Source organism: Sinocyclocheilus rhinocerous, unplaced genomic scaffold (assembly GCF_001515625.1).
Source record: "Sinocyclocheilus rhinocerous isolate Xijiao unplaced genomic scaffold, SAMN03320098_v1.1 scaffold335, whole genome shotgun sequence".
Lineage (NCBI taxonomy): Eukaryota > Metazoa > Chordata > Actinopteri > Cypriniformes > Cyprinidae > Sinocyclocheilus > Sinocyclocheilus rhinocerous.
Window position 1 is genome coordinate 296,133 of NW_015659708.1, and position 10,873 is coordinate 307,005.

A 10,873-nucleotide genomic window follows, 5' to 3' on the forward strand; every position below is an offset into this window, starting at 1 on the left:
AAGTAGGGCTGTCAAAATGGCTGAAAAACTAAATTCTAATTTTGTACTTAAATATTATAAAAATTCGAATTATATTCGAATTTAAAGCTGCAGTCCGTAACTTTTTTTGGTTAAAAATGATCCGAAATCAATTTTTGAGCAAGTACATAACCAGCCAGCGTTCAAAACTATCGCCTTACTTTATCCTGTTTCACAACTGTTAGCTTATAATAATGTTCTTTAATTTGAGTGGTACGGGTAGGTTTTCGCGGGAAATTCGAGCATGCTGCTGCGTCATTACGTCACGTCTGTAAACATAAAGAAGTTGTCCCGTATATCACATGTGAGGATCCTGCAGGTGGTCAATCGTTTATAGCCTTTTCTCACATCAGCTGGAATAATTAAATTTATCATTGTGATGGTGGATTGTAATCCAGAAAGGATTATGTGTTTATAAAACACGTTAACTGAAATTAAATTATATTGCAGTTTTAAATGGACTTCTGATTACAGATAGCCTGGGATTACAAAGATTTGTATTTTAAAGACAATCAGTCTGAAAAAGGGAGCTTTTTGAGTTAAAAGAATTTCTTAATATGAAATTCGAGTGGTATGACAATTAGAGATGAGATGTTGTTAACATAAACAATTTGAGAAAGTATAACAATAATAATAATTTGCACGGTTTGATGTGATATGAACTAATTTAGATTAAATCACCATTGGTAGCGTGATTTATTGTAATGCTTTTTTCCTCAGTTGGTCAGAACAAACGTGGCAGACTTGTTACTAACTTGTTCAGATAACAATATACGGTGAAAATTCTTATTTGGGTCATATATTCCAAGACGTTGACTAGAATCTGTGATTGCGAAGTACACTAAATATCCACAGCGGTGCGGTGACTGAGTGCCACACATACTCCTCAAAACATTAGATTCATCCGCGCTGGAGCCGTGCCGGTGCACAACCCACGCAAGGAAGATAATTCCGCAAACGGCTGCAATTGCAGGTTTTCAAACAGAGATGGTGACAAAGAGGCAAAACTTACAGACTGCAGCTTTAAGTTTTATTTACATTTTATTTAACATTTCCACCTTTGTAAAATTAGTTTTCTTTTAAGAATATAAAATAATTAAAGTTGTACACAAGATGGTGGGAAAAAATTAGCTTTGCTTGTTGTTGTACATTTGCACAAAAACATTTTTTTTGTGGTAAATTGTAAATTCTGGTTTTGGAGGGAAAACAATATGAAGTGTCAATTCAAGTGCTTAATTCAAATAATGTCTTGCATCTTCATCTCAAACCTTTTTCTCCTTCTCATCTTGTTGTTTTCAGATTCTCAGCACCAAACAGAAGAGTGTGGCACTGATACGCCTGAAGTTGTGAGCGAGAAGCTACAACGTGATGGAGGTTGAGAATAAAGAAGGAACCGAGAGCCCTCTGCCCAACGGCAGCACCCATCCACCCAAACGTGGACGAGGCAGACCACGAGGGTCACTCAATAAGAAGGTCACTGCCAAGAAACACAGTGCCAGGCCATCAAACAAGATGAACAACTTTTCACCTGACAAAGACGCACAGACCAATGTGAAGAAACGTGGTCGACCAAAAAAGATAAAACTGCCTGGTAGGCCAAGAAAGATCCCGCTCACGCCTGAGGAAGAATCAGAGAGACTTCACAGGTTGAGTTTACAGCGCAAGCGGAGACTGTCAAAGCCGCTCGGAAGACCACGCATTCATCCCATCGCCAAAAGTCCCAAGGTAAAAAGAGGTAGAGGAAGACCACGCAAGTACGGCGCCAAATCCGGTTCGCAAAGTGGCAGAGCCAAACAAGCTGGCGTCGAAATCAGCCTTGATGCCGCCAGCGGCCCTCCACGAAAGAGAGGGAGGCCAGCGGGCTCGTTGAAGAAAAAGAGGGGTCGTCCTGCAGGTTCTACCAAGGTTGCAAGCGGAGACAGTCAAAGCCCCTTGGAAAACCAAGCATAAATCCCATCATCGAAGGTCCCAAGGTAAAAAGGGCAAGAGGAAGACCGCACAAGTATGGCGCTAAATCTAGTTCGTAAAGTGGCAGAGACGAACTAGCTAGCGTCAAAATCAGCCGTGATGTCGCCAATGGTCCTCCACGAAAGAGAGGGAGGCCTCAATGTCTTGTTTTAATGGATAAGGTAGAGAAAATCTACAATTGCAAATTGTGTTTGGAAAGATGGGAATATAAAATTCTGAAGAAATCATATTAAAAAAAAAAGAGTTTCTGAGTGAGATGAGGACTATTAATGTCTACAGCCTCATGTTTTTCTTTATTCTGGGCTTGAAGGACGTTTCCCAGCTCTGGATAAAATCTCACTATAATAGGGAAGTTAAGCACCCATCAGAGACTATAGACTAGTTATTTTCACTTCATGTATCTTGAAAATCCAGTGTGTTTTTCTACTCTATGATGTGCTGGATGGACTTACTGTCTTAACAGGATACAAATTTAGTCACATTATTTGATAGAATATCAGCCAATTTGCATTTCCTCATTCATCATCATACATTTTAATGGATAGCATACAATAAAGGCAATCAAATATGTACCTCTGTCTTTTATTGAATAAATTGTTATACTTTTATTGCCTATGTAGTTTTTTTTTTTTATTCTTCATAAAATACTTAATGCATTTAAGTTGTCTCTCACTTTGTATTCAATCCTATTATGCAGAAATATTTCCTTCCTTTAAAAATAATGCTTTAATCTTTCTGGCATCAAATTTAAGTGAACGGCATAGTTCACACACTCAGGTAAGTATTCTTTATTAGTATTCCCCAAGTATACTTTTAGTTCAAGTGTATTTTCTAAGTTACTATCAGTGGTAGTATTCTTGTATGTGTACTTATATAAATATATTGGATACTGGCTCATATTTTTATTGAACATATACACCAGATTTCTTTTCCGTGCATACTTAGTGCAAAACCCATATATATAGCCTAAATATAGCAAGCTATAAGTATGATGTTACGTTTACTTATTTGCAATATAAGAAAGATGTCAAATAATTATGTACTCCAAGTTAAGTACAAGTTAAACTAAAAAGTTGACCAACTAGTTCAAGTTTATAAGAAAACAAGTCAGGTTTGGGGTGAAATTGCTTTCCTTACTAAGTTAATTTTATTAATCTTTAGTTGAGTTCTTTTTTTTTATTTTTTATTGTGAGAAATGTATTTTAAAACTAATAAACTGGAACATGTAAACTTACAAGATGTATACCTAGAATTCTTAATTACACATTTTTTAATTACATCTCGATCAACAGATTAAGTAAACAAGTATAGGACAAACATACTTTTTTCTGTATATTTGGCCTATAGGCTACTTGTCCGTTGATCGATATATAATCAAAAATAAATGAATAAATAATGTGTAATTAAGAATATGCTTAAGTAGGCATATAATTTTGTTAGGTAGCCTGTCTGCAACAGTATGCAATCCTATTTTTAGTTTAAAAGAAAAACATACCTGAATAATATAAATAATAAATCTAAACAATAATTCAGGTACATTTGGTTTTATATGTATTTGCAGAGCCAGAGACTTACTCTAAGACTTAATATCTAAGAACATAACCTCAAAAACGATTACACGTGATCTTTTTGTATTTATGCTTTTAGATAAGTTCTTATGGTGGTAAATCATAAAACAGGGATTAAATAATATATTATGTTACTGAAATATAGGGATTAAACAATATTATACAATATATTACATTACTATATCATTATTATATATGTATAATATATATATATTACAGATATTACTGTTTTACCCCTTCTAATGTTGAAGCTTTTTTGTTCTTTCTCTTTCAACCAAACGACAACGTCCTCCGAAATCCCACCCCGCAAGATCTCAGCAAACCGGATGTTAGCAAACCGAAACGCGGCAAATGATTGAAAAGCAGAACGCGTTTCTGATTGGCTAAAAAGGGCGGGCAATGCTTTTTTTGTTGAACTGTGTGCAGAGAGACAGATGTGATATCTCAGGCCATCTAAGTTTTATCTGACAGACAATAGGGGCATTTTATGTGTTATTAAAGTAATGCCATATGGTCTTTAAATAATAATAAAAAAATGCTCAAATGAAGTTTAATTACTTTTCCATTTTTACACTTTTTAGAATTTGCAAATTCCTATTCAAGAACTCATAACTGGAATTTTTGTAGTCCTGTGTTCTTCAGCTATACATTGATACAGCTTACGTGATTTGATTAGACTCTTTCACATTACATTTACACACACACACACACACACACAACTGCTTTATTTCTTTATTTAATTTTACCCATACGTTCATTCTTCACGTTCGCGTTCGCACTCTCCGCCACAGCAGGCGGTGCTGTGCCACGAACCGGCGACGCCAAGCGAGAGACGAGGAAGAACTGGCATTGCCTTTCAAATAATCACAGTCGCCCGCCCACTGTCCGATGCTGTTTGCATCGAAAATATTGTCGAATGCATGAAAAAGATCATCTCTGCTGTTGTGAAAGCGCTTTGCGAGTAAGGTGCGTTGTGTTTCGAATATTTGCCGCTTTTTATTATCGAACGAATGAAAGTAGTCTCTTTTTCCATTGAAAAGTTGTCTTAGTCGTGTTAGCAGGCAGCTAACAAAAATCGCCAGTGCCTCACATTTTACCTGGAACTACAAAAGCTCGCGGGCTTCACTGTACATGATGGCAGCCAGTCTACAGCATCCGCTCTTTTATGCTTTTTATACTGCATGAAATCGTTCGTATTTTTTAATTATTTTGACGAATTTTGCGTTATTGCTCCATAAAAATTAAACGGGTAGAATATTATCGTCAATATTTTGTAATATGTAAGATCTCGCGGTAAAAAACGATGCAATTTTTTTTCATACTGTGATAAAGATGTCCATTTGCACCCGTTAAGCATGCATGAAGTAGGCTAGCAGCGTGTTCGAACTTCTCTAGCCGATTCGTTTCTGTTGTCAATACTGAGATGGGTTTTTCTATTGTCTTGAGTCTGCAAACAGCGCTTCAGTCGATTCGGTCTGTTTTAAAATAAATTGCTCACAAAATAAATAAAAAACACCATTGCACCTCATATCCCCTACAATTTTATGAAAATGGTTTTTAGTGAGTGCATTTTTATATTTAAATATTCGTTTAAATATGAAATATTATGGTACGGATTTAGCGCTTTCTTTCTTAGCCAAAAACAGCATTTAATTCAGTTGCGTAATTTTTATTTACTTCCATATTTTTTTTACTATGATTTTGTTTTTACAAACTATTTTTTAAAACTAATATCAACACCCTAATAGTTAGGGCTGGGTATCGATTCAGATGTCCCGATTCGATTTCGATTCGGTTCATATTTGCTTTTTTCCTTTTATTGTACATTTTTTGTTTGGCTGTGCCGTAAACTTATTTTACTTTTATTTACATTTTATTGAACATTTCCACCCATGTAAAATTAGTGTTTCTTTTTTAAGAATATAAAATATAGGTTGTATGCATGAAAATACAAGGTATGCAAACAGCTTGCTCGTTGTTGTTTTACGTTTGCGCAAAAATAGTTTGTGGAAAATAGTAAATTCTGGTTTTGGAGGGAAAACTATATTGAGGTATCTATTCAAGTACTTAACTCAAAACATTAGCTTGCTCTATTCTTTTTCCTATTCTATCTGTTTTCTTTTTATTTATTATATAATTAAAAAAAACCTTGCTACGTGTTATACGTTAAGCTAACTGAGACGTGTTATAGCACTTGCGTATCTTTGCTCTTTTGTTGATTTTGATTGCTTCCATTGTCCTCATTTGTAAGTCGCTTTGGATAAAAGTGTCTGCTAAATGTCTGTGTAAATGTCTTGTATCTTCATCTCAAACCTTTTTCTCCTTCTCATCTTGTTGTTTTCAGATTCTCAGCACCAAACAGACGAGCGTGGCACTGATACGTCTGAAGTTGTGAGCGAGAAGCTGCAACGTGATGGAGGTTGAGAATAAAGAAGGAACCGAGAGCCCTCTGCCCAATGGCAGCACCCATCCACCCAAACGTGGACGAGGCAGACCACGAGGGTCACTCAATAAGAAGTTCACTACCGAGAAAGCACCGACACACAATGCCAGGCCATCTAAAAAGGTGGACTTCTTTTCTCCCGACATAGTCATAAAGACCAAGGTGAGGAAACGTGGTCGACCAAAGAAGATAAAAATGCCCGGCAGGCCGAGAAAGATCCCACTCACGCCGGAGGAAGAATCAGAGAGACTTCACAGGTTGAGTTTACAGCGCAAGCGGAGACTGTCAAAGCCGCTCGGAAGACCACGCATTCATCCCATCGCCGAAGATCCCAAGGTAAAAAGAGGTAGAGGAAGACCACGCAAGTACGGTGCCAAATCTGGTTCGCAAAGTGGCAGAGCCAAACAAGCTGGCATCGAAATCAGCCTTGATGCCGCCAACGGTTCTCCACGAAAGAGAGGGAGGCCAGCGGGCTCGTTGAAGAGGAAGAGGGGTCGTCCTGCAGGTTCTACCAAGGTTGCCAAGATCGCCAGGGCCTCAGATGGAACCCCAAAAAGGAGAGGCCGCCCTCCAGGCTCTCCCAACAAGGTGAAGAAGATTCAGCAGGCTGACGGATCTCCTCGCAAGAGGGGCCGTCCCCCAGGCTCTGGCACCAAACTGAAGGTCATTCAACGAAACACCGACGGAACTCCTCGCAAGAGAGGCCGGCCTCCAGGTTCTGGCAAAAAGGTCAAGATTGTCGAAAAGAAAGTCGGAGACACTCCCCGCAAGAGAGGCCGACCTCCAGGTACCGGAAAAGTCAAGGCACGTGCCGCAGAAGGTGGAGAGACGGGAGGTGAGAACGCCGATGGCACCGCTCCTCGTCGTAAGAGAGGACGTCCAAGCAAAGTCAGACTCGCAGTCGTGCTCGAAAAACTCCCCACTGCATCAGCGGAGGAAGACGAAGAGGAGACCGACGCACCCTCTCCCAAACAATCCCGCACCTCTGATGATTCATCGCAAAATCCAAATGATGATGATGAAGACACCAGGGCGAGCGAGAACGATGCAGACCCAGAAGACGAAGAAGATGACGACGATGACGCCATTGATTGTTCAAAAGTGAACAACACAAGCGAGAACGAGATGGTGGGCAAATTCAAAAAAAAGAAATGAAGACATAAGGGGCTTCATTGAAAATTGGTGGGTATATTTTTCGAAGGGTTTTAATAGGCTATGTCAATAATTTTTTGCATTTTTTTTTTTTTAATCTGACAAAGTGTGCTTTTGATGTTGCCTGTCATGCCACTTTGCTTCCGTATTCCCACCCGCTCACACACAAAAAAAAAACTACACAGGGGAGGAGCGAGAAACAGCATCAGCATTTTATTAGAATCAGCACATGGTGGGCAAGCAGACATGCTTTAAAATGAACTACGAGTAAGCAGCTTGGCTCCAAATGCTCAGGGACAGGAACTGTTATTTTATGCATCTCTGCAGCGCGTATTTACAAATGAATAGGTTGCATAAAACACAATGTAGTCAGTTTTTTTTAAGGGAATAACATTCACTGCCCTGCATTAGGTTTGCAGTTTGGGTTAATGCTGAATGTAGGAGATATTATTCACACATAATGATCTTGCATTAAATTCCACATCAACAAGAGCAAATTGTCATAGTTTTAGGTGCTGGACAATATGTCCGTAATACCCCAAAAATGTCCAGTTAAACCTACAATCACTATAATGAAGGTGGTTAAAGTGCCCATGTATATTTTACACAAACACATGCAGAGGTACATCCCTGAACATTGTCGTCTCCAGTGCTGATTAGGTATCTGCTCCCACACTGAATCCCAAATATTTACAAATACATTAAACTAGTCACATTATTATTTCTCTTTCATTTTGCATATCAGCAGTAGTTCATTCAACCCAAAGACATCATGTTGCCAGTAAAGTCAGGAGGTGCAAGGGGTTAATATGATCAGGATCTGAATTTCACCATTGATTTTACCAATTTTTTAATAGTCACATTTATATTATCAATACATAAATCTAAATAAATTGCATTTGTGACCACACTTGTCACAATAATCTTGAATATATAAATATAAAAAAAATCTACTTTAAAATATTTTATATTGTGAGCACTGCTGTAATGTTAGATCTTTCTTTTACACCACATCTCACCATTAATGTTACATTTTTTCATCCCTGTTTTTTCCTCCAGATCTGGCTGACATTAACGTCAAAGTCATAACATCAAACAGCAAAAGTGACGATCTGTGATCAGATATTCCCCTCAAGTCGACTGCAGATGCTTAAAACATCCTACAATCTTTCTCGTATGCTTTTTAAACATTTTAAATCTTAAAATGAATTATAAAAATTGCGCCATCCATGTTTTAGAAGGAATTAACATCCTAAATCAATAGTCAATTTAAGACATTTAATTCACACAGTCTTTACCGCTCTAAAACCATTCGGGTCTATAAAGGTCCATATTAAGAAGCGAAAACAAGTTGCTTCTAGGAGTCTATATGTGGAGGAGGGTAAAAACAATGCTAATAAATATTCATGTAATTTCTCATTGCAGTTGCACTTTGTTAATACTCTAACGATAGGACCACAGCTGTTGTTTCTGGCTAAACTAGTACACTTTGGCTTCTATGCATAAATGCATGACTTGATCCTAAACTCAAACTTAACTGAAGTTTGCGTTTCATTTTCCCGCTTTAGTTATTCATGGGTCCATTTGGACCAGCGCTACAGATCTACATTATTGCATCACCCATTCTTTTTTATTATTTTTTGGCCTGAAAAGGGCCAACACATTCTCCAATCTAAAACCATAAGTAGATATTCCTAACCGAAGGAGTTTTTGAGTAAGCTCGGGCACTGTTGCAAAGCACTCAAGAGAGGTACAAAGAAATGCAGTGACAGACAAAGGGAGGGAGAGGCACTGCGTCAATGACTGCACACACACACTGTGGATTCAATGAAAGGCATTGGTGGGGAGAGAAGGAGGGGTTGAGTTCACACAAAGCCAGAGTCTCCTGTCCTTGTGCGTCCCACGAGAGGCTCAGTAGTAGAAGTACACTGTCGTAAAAGACAAGAAAAGAGAAATAAATCATTGCAATTGATTAGTCCATGCTGATTCAGGATTAAATTGAGCTTTTATATTTGATGCATATACTAACTAGGCCTTAGCTTATCTTTGTAAGAGCAGCTGATCTTTGATTAGAATTTAAGTTGCAGCTGCAACACAAGATTTGTTTTTCTTAACTATATCATTACATGTTAGCCTTTATACGCCTAAAATTCATTGTGGCAAGGTGGCAAAACATCCTACGGTGGAGTAAAACTAAATACGAAAAAACATTCTGTTTTTAAAGTCTGATTTACAAGTAAATCAACCAACACTGATTAGTGTTTGTAAAATAAAACAAGTTTCTACTCACTGAAAACGATGCCCATCAAGATGACCCCAATAATTCCCATCATTATCATCATCTGTGAAAGAAAAAGAAATCCATAAACAAAGCTAATGAGTCAATTCTGTTTGAGAAATAAGATTGCATGAACTACAACTACTTAACTGCTAATAGATCTCATATTAAGTACATGGAATATTTATATTTTTCACTTTTCATTTGTCACACCGCAGGACTATCTAAAATGAAGACAAAAATCGACCCACAGGAATGTGGCTGCATGAAGCGTCAATATTTCTCTCACAAGTATACACTTCACTGAAAAATACAGAGTAAAGTTCCAAAAAGAAAGCCAGCAGTAAGAGTAAAGAAATGCAAAAAGGAAAGAGAATAAAACAGGACAGAATGAGAGAGATTAAAAGTGGGACGTTTCAATAAAAGAAATCTACATGGAATAAGAAAGAGATATGGAAAAGGGAATGAGGCAGGAGGAGCTAAAAAGAGAGAGCGCAAAGAGAATGATTAGAGCGGGTTACATCACAAATCACATCTGGGTTTTAATCCAGAAATGCTGTAATCCAGATTGGGACTAGAAGCCCCCTCCCCCAACTCCCGCTCAGAGATGCGATTGGACGGGCAGCTGTTCGGCCATCTGGGGCGGGCGGTTGGGGGTTGGTGAGGGACTAATACATTTATGCTGTCTGGAGGGGAGGAGAATGAGGGGGAGCTTATAAATCTACACCGAGCGGATGGATTGACAGATAGCTGGATGGAGAGATAAAAATGTAGTATGTAAAGTGAGGCTGTCAGATGGACCAATGCAGTACAAGATGTTCACAACACATCTCAAGTGCCTCTTCTTTCAATGCAAGACATTTTCTTACTAAGAAAAAAGGAATAAAATTAAATTATATATGAATTCCTCATTTATTATTTAAAACTATTTAAATTAACTGTGTATTTGTATCCATGCCACGCATGCTCTAAAAAGTCCCTTCTATTAATAGATGATCAATGGAATTATTTGGGCAATTAGAAAGTAAAAAAATGAAACGAGATGGTAACCGTCCGATGGTTGTGATCGTCCGCACGTCTCAGGAGTGGCTGGACTCACTCTGCAGCTTACGTCACAACTGCAACTTGCCTAATATATCTCAAACGCTCGCCTGCCAGCGCTGTGACTTATGGGCCGGACTGCATTCAGGTTATATCCAAATGAGAATGCTTCTGCTTTAGTGTTGAGTCAGCTTTGCCCCATGAGCCATCTTTACTGCTGGCAATATAGAAACACCGAAGGAAGCACTATACTGTAGAAAATGATTTTTCAAAGTTGGAATTTAAAGTTTATTAGAGTTCGTTTAATAAGAAAATGCTATGATGTTTAATTCAATGTCATTTGCCAATTCTTTGTAATCAATTGTGAAACTTACTAGCAATTTTTGTGAAAAATGTTTATACACC

At 38.0% G+C, this 10,873-nt stretch overlaps 2 protein-coding genes and 1 long non-coding RNA gene across 5 annotated transcripts in view; 2 read left to right on the forward strand and 1 right to left on the reverse strand.

The window, feature by feature from the left end:
• LOC107724089 (chromosomal protein D1-like) overlaps positions 1–2,593 on the forward strand; it is a 10,852-nt gene extending 8,259 nt beyond the window's left edge. For both annotated transcript variants that reach the window (XM_016532871.1, XM_016532870.1), the window contains exon 2: positions 1,318–2,593. In XM_016532871.1, coding sequence (XP_016388357.1) covers positions 1,387–1,968 — 582 coding nt within the window. In that variant the 5' untranslated portion in view covers positions 1,318–1,386 and the 3' untranslated portion in view covers positions 1,969–2,593. The remainder of the gene's footprint in view (positions 1–1,317) is intronic.
• Positions 2,594–4,379: 1,786 nt separating this feature from the next.
• Positions 4,380–7,278, forward strand: LOC107724088 (AAC-rich mRNA clone AAC11 protein-like). 2 transcript variants are annotated; one of them, XM_016532867.1, is made up of 2 exons: positions 4,380–4,515; positions 5,899–7,278. In XM_016532867.1, exon 2 carries the CDS (start codon positions 5,968–5,970, stop codon positions 7,150–7,152), a length of 1,185 nt encoding a protein of 394 aa, XP_016388353.1. In that variant the 5' UTR covers positions 4,380–4,515; positions 5,899–5,967; the 3' UTR covers positions 7,153–7,278. The 2 variants fall into 2 exon arrangements, with proteins under 2 accessions (XP_016388353.1, XP_016388352.1); XM_016532866.1 differs by having other exon boundaries at positions 4,381–4,520.
• Positions 7,279–7,339: 61 nt separating this feature from the next.
• On the reverse strand, positions 7,340–9,520 carry LOC107724091 (uncharacterized). Its single transcript, XR_001637995.1, has 2 exons — positions 9,440–9,520; positions 7,340–9,077 (listed from the first exon to the last, which is right to left on the reverse strand). It is a non-coding gene; the product is annotated as an uncharacterized LOC107724091 (long non-coding RNA).
• Positions 9,521–10,873: the final 1,353 nt, after the last annotated feature.